This window comes from Pongo pygmaeus, chromosome 19 (genome assembly GCF_028885625.2).
Source record: "Pongo pygmaeus isolate AG05252 chromosome 19, NHGRI_mPonPyg2-v2.0_pri, whole genome shotgun sequence".
Taxonomy (NCBI): domain Eukaryota; kingdom Metazoa; phylum Chordata; class Mammalia; order Primates; family Hominidae; genus Pongo; species Pongo pygmaeus.
Window position 1 is genome coordinate 86,390,559 of NC_072392.2, and position 16,892 is coordinate 86,407,450.

Sequence of the window (16,892 nt, forward strand, 5' to 3'; positions counted from 1 at the left end):
GTCCGCGGAGACTGGTCTCCGAAGGCCTTTGACGCCGCGCATTTCGCGAGCTACCCGCCCCTCTCTGCCGCGCCATCCGCGCCCGGAGTCCAGCCGCACCGCGCTGCGCGGAGCCCAGGCGCTCCGGGCTCCCCGCTCCCGACTCGACGCTCCCGCGCTCCCCCTAGCGGCCGCCGCGCCACCTCACTCGGTCCCAGGCTCGTCTGTGGCGCATCTCACGTGACCGCGCTGCGGGAGAGGGATGAAACAAGAGGGCGGCTGAAGCCGATCCTGAGTGGGGCCCCAGCAATTCGGAATGAGCCTTCTCTCTCCACCCGCTTCTGCCGACCGGGCCCTTCCTGCGCGGCCTCGCAGGCCTACCCGCGCGCGCCGTCCCTCCTCCTCCGCTTTCCCTTCTCCCCCGGTCTCGGCTCCGACATTAGGGGCCGGCGGGGCAGACAGCCCAAGCAGCCCGCGGCTTCCGCTGCGGAGCGCTGCGCCCCGGCCCCAGCCCGGCCCCACCGCCGCCGCTGCCCAAGTCCCGACCCATCGGGGGGCTCAGCTCGCGGCACCGCGGTAGCAGCAGGGGCAGGTGGGCCGCTGCCTAGGTTGAGGCAGCCTTCAAGACGTGGCTGAGCTCGCCCAGGGGGAGCAGCAGTAGCCGGAGAAAGCCGCCGCTGGTCCCCCAAGCACCAGCGCCCGGGTGGATGGGGCGAGGAGGCGGGGGCTGCGGCGGCGGCCACCTGGCCCGGACCACCGCGGCCCGGGGCCGTGAACAAAGTGGTGTACGATGACCACGGGAGCTAGGAGGAAGAGGACGGCGACGTCGAGGAGACCCAGGAGTCTGAGGACGAGGAGGATGAGACGGAGGAGGACGAGGATGATTCTGATTATCTGGAGGAGCTGGAAGACGACGACGACGCCAGTTACTGCACAGAAAGCAGCTTCAGGAGCCAGAGTACCTACAGCAGCACTCCAGGTACCCACCCAGCCCGGTTGCTGCAGACTCCTTCCCCACCTCCTCTGCCCTACCCCCTTGCTCACTCGTGTGCTGTGCATCCTGCTCGGATCTCCCCCCAACCCCGCCTCCCCCCCAAACAGAGGGGAAATGCGACAGTACATCAAATGGCAAAAAACTAGATTTACAAGAGGAAAGAGGCGCATTGTTAAAAATGGAGATTGCATTGTTGCATTTTGCAGGCTACACTCGCTCCCTCTCTCTCTCCCCCCCCAACCTCCTCTTTTTCCTCTTCAGAGTTTGTGCCAGTGCAGTGTCTCCACCGGGCAGGATTGAAACTTTGGCAAACACATATCCATTGCATTCATTTTTCTCCCCTTGTTTTGGTCTGGTTTTCTGGAATGAAAGAAGTCTCTTGTTTTACAAACCTCTTTGCATTTCTAATGTGGTTTCTTTCAGATTTTTATTAGATATGTTACTTAAAAGGGAATTAAGGGTTTGGACAGATAGTGGCACACAAACACACACAAAAACAGGTCTGTTTTCACATCCCTAGCTGTAGCTTTAAAATTGTGTTAAGGAAACGGATCATTTGGGTTAGTAGGGGAATTTTATCTGGTCCTGTATGTTTGTTTTTATTCTTCAAGTGCTAATGGGCCTGTGCAACAGTTGCTGGTAAATGGCTGATTAAAAAGCAAAGCAGAAAGCCAAACAAGACCCAACCAAATTTGGTTATTCATCCGATTCAAAATTGTTTTTGGTTAAGTAAAAAATAAAAGTACAAAACCGCAGGAACGCGCGTCTTAGCTCATTTGATCGCTTTGCCTTGCTTGGGAAATGCAGTTTTGTGTCACCTGTTGCAGAAGATATGTAGTTGATCATCTAGACATAATTGCCGAAGATGAACTTTTGGAACAACTTCTAAGTCACACAGCATCATTATCAGATTTATTACACAACGACTTTTTTTTTCCACTCTATTTCTAAGGAAAAAGCCTTCCCGAAATCCGTAATGAATTTCTCCATGGTAACCCCTCTTCTGTTTTCACACAGAAAAGTTTCTCTAGGCTGTTGCTAAGATGCATTTTGTTAAATACCCCCCACCCCCCCACAAAGGCTGCTTTGTATTAAATACGTAGTTGGAATTTACTAAATTGTGAAATTAACATAACTGAAGCAACAACCGGCAAGACTTTTCCTTTATAATTTTGCAAATCTAGATTAATTAAATTAGAATCTGGTTTTAGAAGCATTAAAAAATAAAGTTTATGAGAAAATATTTGTGAGCAAAAAGGACCCTTTTTTCCTTTAAGTAAGGTGTGTCATGTCTTTCTCAGACTAGGGTGGTAGAAGTGGTTAACTTGAAAAGTTTCTGATTTTTTATAAATGCTTAAACACTTACTGGAGAAGTAGAGTAGTATTATCTTGAGCCAAATATAAACCCACGTAGGTTGTCCTAATGAGAAGTGACAGCGTGCTGGCAGCCCTCACTCGCTTTTGGCGCCTCCTCGGCCTTGGCGCCCACTCTGGCTGCGCTTGAGGAGCTAGCTGTTCAGCCCACCGCTGTACTGTGGGAGCCCCTTTCTGGGCTGGCCAAGGCCGGAGCCGGCTCCCTCAGCTTGCCAGGAGGTGTGGAGGAAGAGGCGCCTGCGGGAACCGGGGCTGCCCAGGGTGCTTGCTGGCCAGCGCCAGTTCCTGGTGGGCGTGGGCTTGGTGGGCCCGCACTCGGAGCGTCCTGCAGGCCCCGCCCCCCCGGACAGTGAGGGGCTTAGCACCTGGGCCAGCAGCTGCTGGGCTCAATTTCTTGCGGGGCCTTAGCTGCCTTCCCACGGGGCAGGGCTCGGGACCTGCAGCCTGCCATGCCTGAGCCTCTCCCGACCCCCCAGTGGGCTCCCATCAGGCCAGAGCCTCCCCGACAAGCACTGCCCCCTGCTCCACCGACAAGCACCACCCCCTGGTCCCCGGCGCCCAACTCCTCCACCACCCAAGGGCTGAGGAGTGTGCGCGCACAGCATGGGACTGGCAGGCAGCTCCACCTGCAGACCCAATGCGAATCCACTGGACGAAGCCAGCTGGGCTCCTGACTCTGGTGGGGGACTTGGAGAACCTTTATGTCTAGGCTAAGGGATTGTAAATACACCAATCAGCACTCTGTATCTAGCTCAAGGTTTGTAAACACACCAATCAGCACCCTGTGTCTAGCTCAGGGTTTGTGAATGCACCAATCGACAATCCGTATCTAGCTAATCTAGTGGGGATGTGGAGAACCTTTGTGTTTAGCTCAGGGATTGTAAAAGCACCAATCAGCACCCTGTCAAAACAGACCACTGGGCTCTCTGTAAAATGGACCAATCAGCAGGATGTGGGTGGGGCCAGATAAGAGAATAAAAGCAGGCTGTGTGAGCCAGCAGTGGCAACCCGCTGGGGTCTTCTTTCACGCTGTGGAAGCTTTGTTATTTTGCTCTTTGCAATAAATCTTGTTGCTGATCACTGTTTGGGTCCACACTGCTTTTATGAGCTGTAACACTCACCCTGAAGGTCTGCAGCTTCACTCCTGAAGCCAGTGAGACCACGAACCCACCGGGAGGAATGAACAACTCCAGATGCGCCACCTTAAGAGCTGTAACACCCACCACCACGAAGGTCTGCAGCTTCCCTCCTGTAGTCACCGAGACCACCAATCCACCAGAAGGAAGAAACTGCAAACTCATCCGAGCATCAGCAGGAAAAAACTCCGGACATGCCGCCTTTAAGAACTGTGACACTTACCGCGAGGGTCCGCGGCTTCATTCTTGAAGTCAGTGAGACCAAGAACCCACCAATTCCGGACACACTAATATAAACTGAAAAAAGGTAATTTGTTTTGCCAGATGGTCAGAATCGTTGCCAGGGGAGGCTGTATGGAGAATGAAAGGAATGAATCCAGTGTCAGATATTTATGTCTTATATGTAGAAAGGATCACATGTAAATTCTTGCCAACTTAATTTTAGTAGTTTTTTTTTTTTTTTTTTTTTAGACGGAGTCTTGCTCTGTCGCCTAGGCTGCAGTGCAATGGCGCCATCTTGGCTCACTGCAACCTCCACCCCCTGCGCTTAAGCGATTCTCCTGCCTCAGCCTCCCCAGCAGCTGGGATTACAGGCGCCCATCGGCACGTCCGGCTAATTTTTGTGTTTTTAGTAGAGTTGGGGTTTCACTATGTTGGCCAGGCTGGTCTCAAACTCCTGACCTCAAGTGATCCGCCTGCCTTGGCCTTCCAAAGTGTTGGGATTACAGGTGTGAGCCACTATGCCCAGCCTTTAGATGTGTCTTGGGCTTTGCGTGCAAGCATGTGTTAGTAATGGACTTCTTTTGTAAAATATTATTAATTATAGAAGAAAATAATGTGTGTGTGTGTGTGTGTGTATATATATATATATATATATATTTTTTTTTTTTTTAAATACAGAGTATCCTCTCAGGCTGGAGTGCAGTGACGTGAATCTGACTCATGGCAACCTCCACCTCCCGGGTCAAGTGATTCTCCTGCTTCACCCTGCTGAGTAGCTGGGATTACAGGTGCCTGCCACCATACCCAGCTAAGTTTTGTATGTTTAGTAGAGACGAGGTTCACCATGTTGGCCAGGCTGGTCTTGAACTCCTAAACTCAGGTGATCTACCCCCTTTGGTCCCCCAAAATGCTGGGATTACAGGCTTGAGCCACCACCCCAGGCCTAGTAATAGTCTTTTGATTTTAAAAATTAAAATATTATAAAATTAAAACCCAAACCACAGTGAGATACCACTTCACATTCACTAGCAGGACTGTAAAGTTTAAAAAAAATTAAAAAATGTTGGGGAGGATTTGGGGAAATTGGAACCATTATATATTGTTAGCGAGAATGTAAAACCGTGTAGCACTGTGGAAAATGCTTTGGCAGTTATTCAAAAAGTTAAACTTAGAGCTGCTATATGACCCAGTAATTCTACTCATACATACATAGTCAAAAGAATTGCAAACAAATGATCATGTAAAAACGTATACACGTATGTATATAGCAGCATTATTCTCAATGACCAAAAGGTGGAAACAGCCTACATGCGCATTAACTGATGAATGGATAACCCAAATGTGATTGATCCATGTAACAGATATATTATTCAGCCTTGAAAGGAAGGAAATTCTGACACATGTTACAACATGGAGAACCCTTGAGGGCATTATGCTAAGCGAAATAAGCCAGTCAGCAAAGGACAAATACTGTGTGATTCCACTCATGAGGTACTTAGAGTGGTCAAATTTGTAAAGACAGAAATTAGAAGGGTGATTACTGTGGGCTGGGAGAAGGAGAGAATGGGGAGTTAGTGCTTAATAGGTACAGAGTTTCCATTTGGGAAGATGAAAAAGTTCTGGAGATTGGTCGTACAACAATGTGAATATACTTAACACTACTGAATTGTACACTTAAAAATGGTTAGAGACAACCAGGTGTGGTGGCTCACACCTGTAATCCCAGCACTTTGGGAGGCCAAGGTGGGAGGATCACTTGAGTCCAGGAGTTCAAGATCAGCCTGGGCAACACAGCGAAATCCTGTCTCTACAAACAATGCAAGAATTAGCCAGGTGTGGTGGTGCGTGCCTGTGGTCCTAGTTACTTGTGAGACTGAGGTAGGAGGATCACCTGAGCCCGGGGAGGTTGAGGCTGCACTGAGCTGTGTTCACACCACTGCACTCCAGCCTGAAAGACAGAGTGAGACCCTGTCTCAAAAAAAAGCGGGGGGCAGTGGTTAGAGTGTAAATTTTATGTTATGCATACTTTACCACAATTTTAAAAAATTATTTGAAAGAAGCCACGCACAAAAGTCTTGTTTAGTGAAATCACGTATTGTATGATTTCGTTTATATGAAATGTCCCAAATGGGCAAATTCATAGGAAGTAAATACTTGCCGGAAATGGGAGGGGAAATGGTTGAGTAGGGCCAGTGATTCTGGGGCTTCTTTCTGGGGTGATGAAAATGTTCTGGAATTGACCGGGCGCGGTGGCTCACGCCTGTAATCCCAGCACTTTGGGAGGCCGATGCGGGAGGATCATGAGGTCAGGAGATCGAGACCATCCTGGCTAACACAGTGAAACCCCGTCTCTACTAAAAAGGCAAAAAAATTAGCCAGGCCTGGTGGCGGGCATCTGTAGTCCCAGCTACTCAGGAGGCTGAGGCAGAAGAATGGTGTGAACCCGGGAGGCGGAGCTTGCAGTGAGCCGAGATCACGCCACTGCACTCCAGCCTGGGCAACAAAGTGAGATTCCGTCTTAAAAAAAAAAAAAAAAGAAAAGAAAAGAAAAGAAAATGTTCTGGAATTAAATAGTGGTGATGGTTTTACAACCTTGTGAATACTATACTAAAACCCACTAAATTGTGCACTTATTTAAAAGGGTGAATTTATGGTGTATAAATTAATTATATCTCAATAAAAATTAATAAAAAGGAGTGGTATGAGGAATTGGGAAAACATTATATATATATATGCCTTAAGTCTTCTTCAGTCAGTTCCCTTTGTCCTTTTAAGTTATACCCAACTGATACTATATTATCATAAGGTGTCCAGTCCAGATCTCTCTGTATATCTTTATCTCTATCTATACATATCTGTATCTATATCTCTCCAGAAAAATATGCAAAATGGCTTGCTGATTTTTCTTTTGATTTTAAAACTTAACATTTTTTTGGCCAGGTGGGTTGACCCACACCTGTAATCCCAGCACTTTGGGAGGCCAAGGTGGATGGATCACTTTAACTGAGTAATTCGAGACTAGCTGGGCAACATATCGACACCCCTTCTCTACAAAAAATAACAAAAATTAGCTAGGCATGGTGGCACGTGCCTGTAGTTCCAGCTACTTGAGAAGCTGAGGCAAGAGGATCGCTTCAGCCCGGGAGGCACAGGTTGCAGTGAGCCAAGATTGTACCACTGCACTCCAGCCTGGGTGGCAGAGCCAAATCTTGTTTCAAAGAAAAAAAAAAAATCTAGCCTTGCAGTGGCTTACGCCTGTGATCCCAACACTTTGGGAGGCTAAGGCAGGAGGATGCCTTCAGCCCAGGAGTTTGAGGCTGCAGTGAGCTATGATTATGCCATTGCACTCCAGCTTGGGAGACAGAAAGAGACCTTGTCACAAAAATAAATAATTTAATTAAATTTTTTTTCTTTTTTTTCTTCCTTTTTTTTTCTTTTTAGGGTCTCTTTCACCCTGTCATCCAGGTTGGAGTGCAACGGCTCAATCTCAGCTCATTGCCACCTCCACCTCCTAGGTTCAAGGGATACTCCCACCTCAGCCTACCAAGTAGCTAGGACTACAGGTGCACACCACCACACCTGGTTAATGTTTTTTGTTTGTGTATTTTTTGTAGAGATGGGGGTTTTGTCAGGTTGCTCATTTTTTGTAGAGATGGGGGTTTTGTCAGGTTGCTCATTTTTTGTAGAGATGGGGGTTTTGTCATGTTGCCTGAACTCCTGGGTTCAAGTGATCCACCCACCTCAGCCTCCCAAAGCGCTGGGATTACAGGTGTGAGCCATCGCGCCTGGCCAGTTTTTTTCCTTTTACTGTGTCGGTGGTTCCACAACTTCCTTTTTCCCTCGTTCTCTCTGGACTTTCTACCTCATTTGGACTCTGCTTAGATTGGCCTAGTTCTCTTTAATCAAATCTTCAGGAACAAATGTGTTACCATTAAAAATGATCTAACAAGCTTTATTTTTATCATTGTTAAAAATCCTCGTTTTGAGTAACACAACCACAAAGTAAAGAATGTTATCATTGATTTAACCAGTAAAAGACAATACTTAACAATAAAATTTTAAAAACATATGCCAGCCGGCTTACCTGATGGAAAAAATGATTGCGGCTGCGAGCTGCATTTACCCAGACAATGGTTTTAGATTTGCTGTGCACGCTGAACGCCATGAAAAATGGACTGCCTGGGCCCTTCATAAGGAAATCAATTACTTGCCTCATTCTGAGTGAAAATAATGAAAGGATTTAAAAAATCATAATAACCAAAATGGGGAGAATAAAACAAACTGGGCAGAGGGATGGGCTACTTTGTGTCTTCAGCTTCTGAAGTCTTCAAAGCCCTCTTCCAGTTCTTAGAATTAGGTCAAATGAAAAAATCTGGTAGGATGAAATGACTGTCAGAGCAGGGCGTAGAAAGGCGAGTAGAAACTTTTATCAGTGTGCTGTTGGGAAGTCGGAATCCACACTGATTCTTGATTCTTTGTGGCTGGAAGCTTATAGAATCTTCACTGTCTATGGTGTTCTGCAGTTTTACGGTGATACGCCCTTGTGTGGGCTGCTTTCATCCACGAGGTATTTTTGGTGGGCATTTTCAATCTGGCAATTGTGTTCTTTGATTCTGAGAACTTCTCTTGACAACTTCTTCTTTTCCCTCTTGTATTTATCTTGAGCTATGATTTTATTGAACGTTGGACTTCCTATTTTGGTCTTCTGACTTTCTTATCATTTCTCTCCAGTTTTCCTCTTTGTCTCTTTTTCTCTTTGGGGTATGTGTATGTGTTCAGTTTTTTAAGATTGCCTTATCTTGGTCATCCAACCCTACTATCCAGTTTTTCCTTTCTGCTACCATATTTTTATTATCTAAGAGCTCTTTTGTTTTTAGAATCTTCCTTTAAAAGAAATAGTAAAATCCTGTTTTCTGTGTCTTGGATATAGTATTTTCTCTTACCTTTCTGAGGCTATTAATGACAGGTTTTTTTCTCTCCTCTGTGCATGGTCTGTTTCTTCTAAGTTGCTTCTTCCTATTCTTTGTTTTTTTTTTTTTTATTTCTTACTCAGATGTTTATTAATTCTTAATTTTCTGCTCCTCATTAACATTGTGGTACTATGTAGCCAGTTGGAAGCTCTGAGCAAGTGGGTGGGCCTTATCAATTTTGACTTAACCATTGGATGATTTTCATTGTCTCTTTTATTGGGGGAAATCCCTCTTGTCAGTATCTTGAGGTCTGTCCTCGAGAGTAAGCTCTAGAGGAGCGATGGCATGGAAGGGCCTTTTTCTGTGTCCTGCTTGAAGCATGAAGGTCTTGCTGGTGATATTCTGGTGGCTGAGTGGTGGAAGAAAGCTTCATTTATTGTGCACACAGCATTTACTGTGTGTATCGTCACTTAAATCCTCAGTTTTTTGTACAGTACCTTTGTTCACAACTGAGCATGGTTTCTTCCAGTCCAGGGAGCCTCAGTTTACCTCCTCTAGAGACTAGACCTTTGGCAGCTTGAAGGGGAGAGAGATGGTTTAGGAATCTGCTCCAGCCAGTTCCCTATTCTAGAGACACTCCGCCTTGTTATCATTGTGTTTTGAGGATTGTGTTCTCAACTTCACCTTCCTTTTTAGCTGGAGATCGGACTTTCTTGGGTCTGCTGAGGCAGTAATCACTTGTTCATCTACTTTCAGAATTTTTTTTTTAATTGTGTGTCTCCTACTTTATCCTTATGAGTTAGTCTTTAACAATTTTTTTTTTTTTTTTTGACAGGGTCTCACTTTGTCACCCAGGCTCTGAAGTGCAGTGGCGCTATCTTGGCTAACTGCAGCCTCAACCTCCTGGGCTCAAGCAGTCCTCCTGCTTCAGCCCACAAGTAGCTGGGACTACAGGTGTGTGACACCACGCCCGGCTAATTTTTGCATTTTTTGTAGAGACGGGGTTTCACCATGTTACTCAGGCTGGTCTCGAACTTGTGAGCTCGAGCCATCTGCCCTCCTCGGCCTCTCAAAGTGCTGGGATTACAGGCGTGAGCCACTGCGTCTAGCCTAACAATATTTCTTTAGCATGGTTTTAAGAAGGTTTCAGGAGGGAACAAAATGAAGTCTGTCACCTTAACCCAGAAACTGCTGTGAGAAACAATCCATAAGGTTTTAAATGTATATTCTGTGTCTTTTGGTTTGGAGCAGATATTTTAAGAAATATGTGTAAAATATGTGTAACTATTTTCTTTTCTTGCTCCCTTACCTCCCAAACATCTGGTCATGGTATTCATTGTGCCGTTTTTTGTTTTTGTCTTTGTTTTGACATTTTGCTGTTGAGGTGGTAACACGGAAACCTTTGTCAGCAAGGTCATTCCAAATGGTGAAATAACTGTAACCACATTTTTAAAGTTTAAAGTTTATTGCTCTTGGGAAGCTGAGGCACAGGGATCGCTTGAACCTAGGAGGCGGAGGTTGCAATAAGCCGAGATGGCGCCACTGTACTCCAGCCTGGGTGATGGAGTAGGACTCTGTCTGTCTCCAAAAATTAAAAAAAAAAAAAAGTTTACTGCTGTGTTGTCATTGTAAGTGGAAATTCAGTCATGCTGCCTGTCAGGGAGCCCAGTGCTTATACTCTGTATAGACATTCAGCAGTTAGCAGGTCACATTCACGCAATCTCAAGTGCTCTCCTGAAAGGAGCTCATAGTCATCAGGATGGCTGGGAACAAATTAGGAAGTAAGTGAAATTTAGTCCATGCTCCAGTTCTCCCGTTCCTGTGCCTTCCTTCCTGTGCTGCTTGTCCACACCCTTTGGATATTCACTCTCAACTGCCTCTTTCTTTCCCTGTGCTGCCCTTTTTGGCCAGATAGAGACCAAAGGTGTCTTGTCCACATACAGAAAAACCTTGACATCTTAAGGCTCATTACACGGTAATCAGTGGTATAGGTCTTAGTTTCAGAGACCTGTAAAAAGTAGTTGTGATAAGTTAGTAACAGCCAAGAGCAACATTTATTGAGCACTTCCATGTGTGCCTCACAGTGTCCTAAGCATTTTATGTATTTTAAAATTAATCCTCCCAACAGCCCAATAATAGCAGGTACTATATTTTTTAATTTTTGTTTTACTTTTAATTAATCACTTTTGGAGACAGGGTCTTACTGTCGCCCAGGCTAGAGTGCAGTGGCATGATCATGGCTCACTGCAGCCTCAATTTCCCAGGCTCAGGCCGTCCTCCCACCTCAGCCCCCCTAGGAGCTGGGACTACAGGCACGTGCCACCACGCCCAGCTAATTTTTTAAATTTTTTATTTTGAAGAGGTCTCACTGTGTTGGCCAGGCTGGTCTCGAACTCCTGGGTTCAAGCAATCCTCCCACCTCAGCCTCCCAAAGTGATAGGATTACAGGCCTGAGTCACCATACCCTGCCTTGCAGGCACTATTTTTGTCTGCATTTTATAGATGAAGAGCCCAAATCTCAAAGAGGTTAAATAATTTGCCCTTGATTTGCCCAAGACCCTATGGCTCTTAGGAGTTAGAACCTGGAATTTTTTTCAGAACGTGTTTTATAAGAGTATTTTCAATACCTTATTTTATACTGTAGTCTATAGAATTTTCAAACCATCTTCTTGAGAAATCTGCAACTTGCATTGTTTTAGCTGTTAAAACCAATGCTTATAACTTGAGGAAAAAGATACTGTAATGGTTTTTGTTATATCTGCAGTGAGTGTTTATGAAATCTTTAGGTCAGGCACGGTGGCTCACGCCTGTAATCCTAGCACTTTGGGAGGCTGAGGCGGGCAGATCACAAGGTCAGGAGTTTGAGACCATCCTGCCTAACACGGTGAAACCCTGTCTCTACTAAAAATACAAAAAAAATTAGCCGGGCGTGGTGGCACGTGCCTGTAGTTCCAGCTACTTGGGAGGCTGAAGCAGGAGAATGGTGTGAACCTGGGAGGCGGAGCTTGCAGTGAGCCGAGTTTGTGCCACTGCACTCCTGCCTGGGCGACAGAGCAAGACTCCGTCTCAAAAAAAAAAAAAAAAAAAAAAAAAAAAAATCTTTAAAATTTTGAAATAAAGGTGTTTTTAGAAAATCTCAACTAAGTGGCCTTTCAGAAAAGTTCTGTTTCCTGATATATCAGTATCAATATATGAAACAGCATTCAGGGAAGCAAAATATATACTATTTGATAGTTACATAAATGCAAACCTTTGAAATCACGTGACTCAGATGACTTTTTAAATACCTGTGGGTGAATTTTTGATACATTGTCGAGGAAATCAAATATTCTGTTTTTCTTAGTGGAACAGTAAAATTCTTTACTCAAGTTATATTTGTCAATAAAACTGTTCATTGAAGTTTATTTGCTTTAAAAGCTATAGTTGTCATTCAAATTGCCTTTTTTGATGCATAATAAAGTGCACAGATTTTAAAGATGATTTCAGGCAAATAGGATTATCTTTTTCCATGTTGTGATTATCTTGAGTATTTTTCTATGTAAAGTCAAGTAGGAAACTTCAAACATAGTGATAATTAAGTGTTCTGTGTCAACAATTTCGACAAATCTGAAAGATTTTACATCTTTTATGAAAGTGAGATTAAAGTAATTTTAGTTTAACTGTACTTTTGTGGTAGATTATATGTGGACTCATGATAGTTTTAAAGCCATGTAAAATTTTCATGCCATTTATAGTATGCAGACGTTTTTAATTGTAATGTTAGCAATTTATAGAAATTAAGTTTTCCATTATTGCTTTTATTTAATAAGTGCTTAAAAATATGTTATTTGTATAGGTCAATGAAGCATATAATAAAAAAGATTTTTTTTTTTTTTTGAGATGGAGGCTCGCTCTGTCACCCAGGCTGGAGTACAGTGGCGTGATCTCAGCTCACTGCAAGCTCCGCCTCCCGGGTTCACGCCATTCTCCTGCCTTAGCCTCCTGAGTAACTGGGACTACAGGCGCCCGCCACCACGCCCGGCTAATTTTTTGTATTTCTAGTAGAGATGGGATTTCACCATGTTAGCCAGGATGGTCTCGATCTCCTGACCTCGTGATCTGCCTGCCTCTGCCTCCCAAAGTGCTGGGATTACAGGCATGAGCCACCGTGTCCAGCCAAAAAAAGGTTCTTATACATGAATTTATGGTCCACCTGAGGAACCAAGACATATTCAGCGTATAACTTAGAGGTCAGTTTTCATTCATTATGTAAGTGGGCCAATCTTTCTTAACTATTGCTTATATCCTGTCAATCCTTTGCTCTGAAATTAGGACCTACTAAAATAGAAATTGGCAGATAAGATTAGCATGTTTTTCTGTCTCTGTCCATTCTAAATAAAATTACGTGAACACAGCGTTATGTTTTATTTTTCTTTGTAGAGACAGAGTCTCACTATGTTGCCAGGCTGGTCTCGAACTCCTGGGCTCAAGCGATCCTCCAGCCTTGGCCTCCCGAAGTGCTAGGATTGCAACAGGCGTGGACCACCACACGCATTTAAGCAGCATTTAAAAAATCTATATTCTTTTCATTTTCCAAATGAACTAAACTATACTTTTAAGTCTATACAGCTTTCTACTCCCCATTCTAGCTACAAGCCACATGTGAGCTTACTGACTTTAGTTGCCATCAAACCTGTGTCTGAATTCCTTCTGTCCACATTCAGTTGTGTATGTTCAGCAGACTCCTGGACATGTCTGCAAAGCAGGCACCTCAAACGTGTTTAAAACTGAACTCATCATTTCCCCCTATTACCTACTCTTCATCCAGTGTTCTCATCTTAGTAAATGGGATTACTGTCCCACCAGCTGCTCAAGCTACAAATATGGGAATAAACTTTTTCCTTTATTGTTTGTTATGCCTTTAAAATAAATATTGAATCAATTTCTCTCCATTCCCACTGTCCCTCCATGATACAAGCCAGTGTCATCTCGATTAGACTAGTCAGTCACCCCTAAAGTGGTCTATATGTAACCCCCTACCTCAAACCTCCAAGATTTTTTTTTTTTGAGATGGAGTCTCACCCAGGCTGGAGTGCAGTGGCCCAATCTCGGCTCACTGCAACCCCCGAAAATTCAAGCAATTCTCGTACCTTAGCCTCCCAGGTAGCCGGGATTACAGGTGCACCTGGCTAATTTTGTATTTTTAGTAGAGACAGGGTTTCACCATGTTGGCCAGGCTGGTCTCAAACTCCTGACCTTGTGATCTGCCCACCTCGGCCTCCCAAAGTGCTGAGATTACAGGTGCGAGCCACCGTGCCCAGCTGCATCAGCCTTCTTCTAACCGGCCTTCCCTTCCAGCTTCCTCCACTCTAGCTAAACTAGATGGCTTCTTTGCCCCACACCTCTTCTCTCTGCTTCTGTTTGCCACATGGCAAATCCTACTCATCCTTCAAGTCCCAGTTCAAAGGAGGATATCCCAATTGCTGTGCATCCTGGGCTAGAAGCAGTTCTTTCTCTGAGTACTTATCCCATGTTACTGCTTTTTCAGGGCACTTAAATCATTCTACATTACTATTATTATTATTATTACTATTATTTATTGAGATAGGGTCTCACTCTGCCACCCAGACTGGAGTGCAGTGGCACAATCATAGCTCACTTTCGCTTTGACCTGCCAGGTTTAAGTGATCCTCCCACCTCAGCCTCTCAAGTAGCTGGGACCACAGTTATGTACCACCACATCTAGCTAATTTTTTTTTTTTGTAGAGATGAGGTCTCGCTATATTGCCCAGGCTGGTCTCTAACTCCTGAGCTCAAACAATCTGCCCACCTCAGTCTCCCGAGGTGCTGGGATTGTAGGCATGAGCCACCTCGCCTGACCTCTGTACCTTATTTTGAAGCTATTATTGTTCATAGATTCTTAGCTCCTCCACTCCGCTGTGCTGTGAACTGGACATTGCTACACAGATGCTCCTGTTAAGCTCTTTGAGTGCCCATCGGACTCAATCGAATTCAAATCTCAATCAAATAGTGATGAGAATCTGACTGTGGAGGAGTGGAGAGAATGCCACCCTGCCAGTATGGAGACTGGCTCTCCAGTTTTATAGCATATGAATTATATCTCAATAAGGCTGTTCAAAGAATCAGACTTCAGTCACTCCACAAAGTTAGCAAAGAGATTAAAAGTAAATATGGCAAAATGTTAGCTTTTCTGAGTGATGGGAATCACAAAATATTTTGTCTTCTTTATACTTCTCTGTTTTCTAAATTTTCTACAAAGAGCATTCGTTACTTTTATATGAAGAAAAAACTTAATAAACATTTAGAGGCAGAAGATCAGCCCTGCATTTGACCTGCAAAGAGTATGCCTCCCCTTGCTTGCTTTACAAGAGTTCACCTACTGCATTGATCTCGCTCATCACATGTGTAACTATTTGTCTTCCAGTCTGACTTCTAGATTAGACTGTGAACTCCTGGAAGTCAGAGATCACTGTATTGTCTCATTTGCCTCTGAATCCTCAGTCTAGTAGCTTGATGGGTATATAGAAGTGCTCAAAAAATGTTTGTAGAATTTAACTGAATTTGTTAAATGTCTACTATGTCACCCATGTGCTGGACACTTTGGGTGATAAGAAAATGATCCACATATGGAGTTGAATTCAAGATGCTTACAGTCCAGCAGGGGAGAAAATAGAGGTGCATAAATACTTAAGCCAAGATACCATTCGAGGGGACTAGATAAAATGCTTCAAGCCTTCAGAGAAAGGCAATTCCTTCCATCTAGGTGGAATCAGGGACACTTTTTTTTCTTTTCTTTTCTTTTTTTTTTTTTTTTTTTGAGACAGGGTCTCAATCTGTCACCCAGGCAGGGGTGCAATGGCGTGATCTCGGCTCACTACAACCTCCACCTCCTGGGTTCAAGCGATTCCCCTGCCTCAGCCTCTGGGGTAGCTGGGATTACAGGTGCATGCCTCCACGCCCGGCTAATTTTTGTATTCTTTAGTAGAGACAGAGTTTCTCCATGTTGGCCAGGCTGGTCTTGAACTCCTGACTTCAGGTGATCCACCCGCCTCGGCCCCGCAAAGTGCTAGAATTACAGGCGTGAGCCACTGTGCCCAGCCGTTTTTTTCTTTTTTGAGGTAGAGTCTTGCTCTGTCACCCAGGGTAGAGTGCAGAAGTGGGATCACAGTTCACTGTGGCCTTGACCTCCTGGGCCAAGTGATCTTCCTGCCTCAGCCCGCCAAGTAGCTAGGACCACAGGTGCATGCCACCGTGCCCAACTATTTATTTATTTATTTATTTATTTAGTGGAGTCAGAGTCTCACTGTGTTGCCCAGGCTGGCAGGGATACTTTTGTAGAAGAGAAGATGTTTGGGCTGGGGCTTTAAAGATGTCTTTAATTTACCTAGACCTAAGATGCAGGAAAGGCTGCATGCCAGATGGTGGAACATTGTGTCAGTAAGAAAGCCAGAGGCTGGGCACGGTGGCTCACGCCTGTAATCCCAGCACTTTGGGAGGCCGAGGCAGACGGACCACGAGGTCAGGAGATTGAGACCATCCTGGCTAACACAGTGAAACTCCATCTCTACTAAAAATACAAAAAATTAGCTGGGTGTGGTGGCGGGCGTCTGTAGTCCCAGCTACTCAGAAGGCTGAGGTGAAGAGAATCGCTTGAACCTGAGAGGCGGAGGTTGCAGTAAGCTGAGATCACACCACTGCACTCCAGTCTGGGCGACAGAGCAAGACTCTGTCTTGAAAAAAAAAAAAAAAAATTAGCCGGTCATGGCACAGGCCTGTAATCCCAGCTACTCAGGAGGCTGAGGCAGGAGAATCATTTGAACCCGGGAAGTGGTTGCAACGAGCTGAGTTCGCACCACTGCGCTCCAGACTGGATGACAGAGTGAGACTCCATCTCAAAAAAAAAAAAAAAAAAAGAAAAAGAAAAAGAAAAACAAGAAGCAGAATGACATGACCTTAGCGGTATTACAGTAATCCCAGTGAGGGTGACAACTGGCCGGAGGCAAGAACTAAAGTGAGGGCTGCTGAGGTTCAGGAAAAGCAAGATACCTGAGCTTATACATTAGCAATGGAATTAGAAGGAGGTGAATGAAAAGGATACTTCAGGCGGAAAACTGGACGGAGCACTTGGAAGCAGCAGGTGGAGGGAAGAGGGTGAAACCCAGCAGGCTCCCCAGGTTTCTGGTGGAGCAACTGGATGGAGCCATTCCTGAAATAGGACGTCTAGGGGGAGAAACAGACTTGGGTGGGCCAGGTGGGCTCTGAGGGACATGCTGAGTC

The 16,892-nt window shown here is 45.1% G+C and overlaps 1 protein-coding gene across 2 annotated transcripts in view; it reads left to right on the plus strand.

The window, feature by feature from the left end:
• The first annotated feature begins 226 nt into the window (after positions 1-226).
• Positions 227-16,892, plus strand: part of AMZ2 (archaelysin family metallopeptidase 2) — a 51,512-nt gene continuing 34,846 nt past the window's right edge. The window contains exon 1 of one of the 2 annotated variants that reach the window (XM_054459646.2): positions 227-958. In XM_054459646.2, the coding sequence (XP_054315621.1) occupies positions 770-958 (189 nt within the window). In that variant the 5' untranslated portion in view covers positions 227-769. The remainder of the gene's footprint in view (positions 959-16,892) is intronic. The other variant, XM_063656508.1, reaches the window with a different exon arrangement.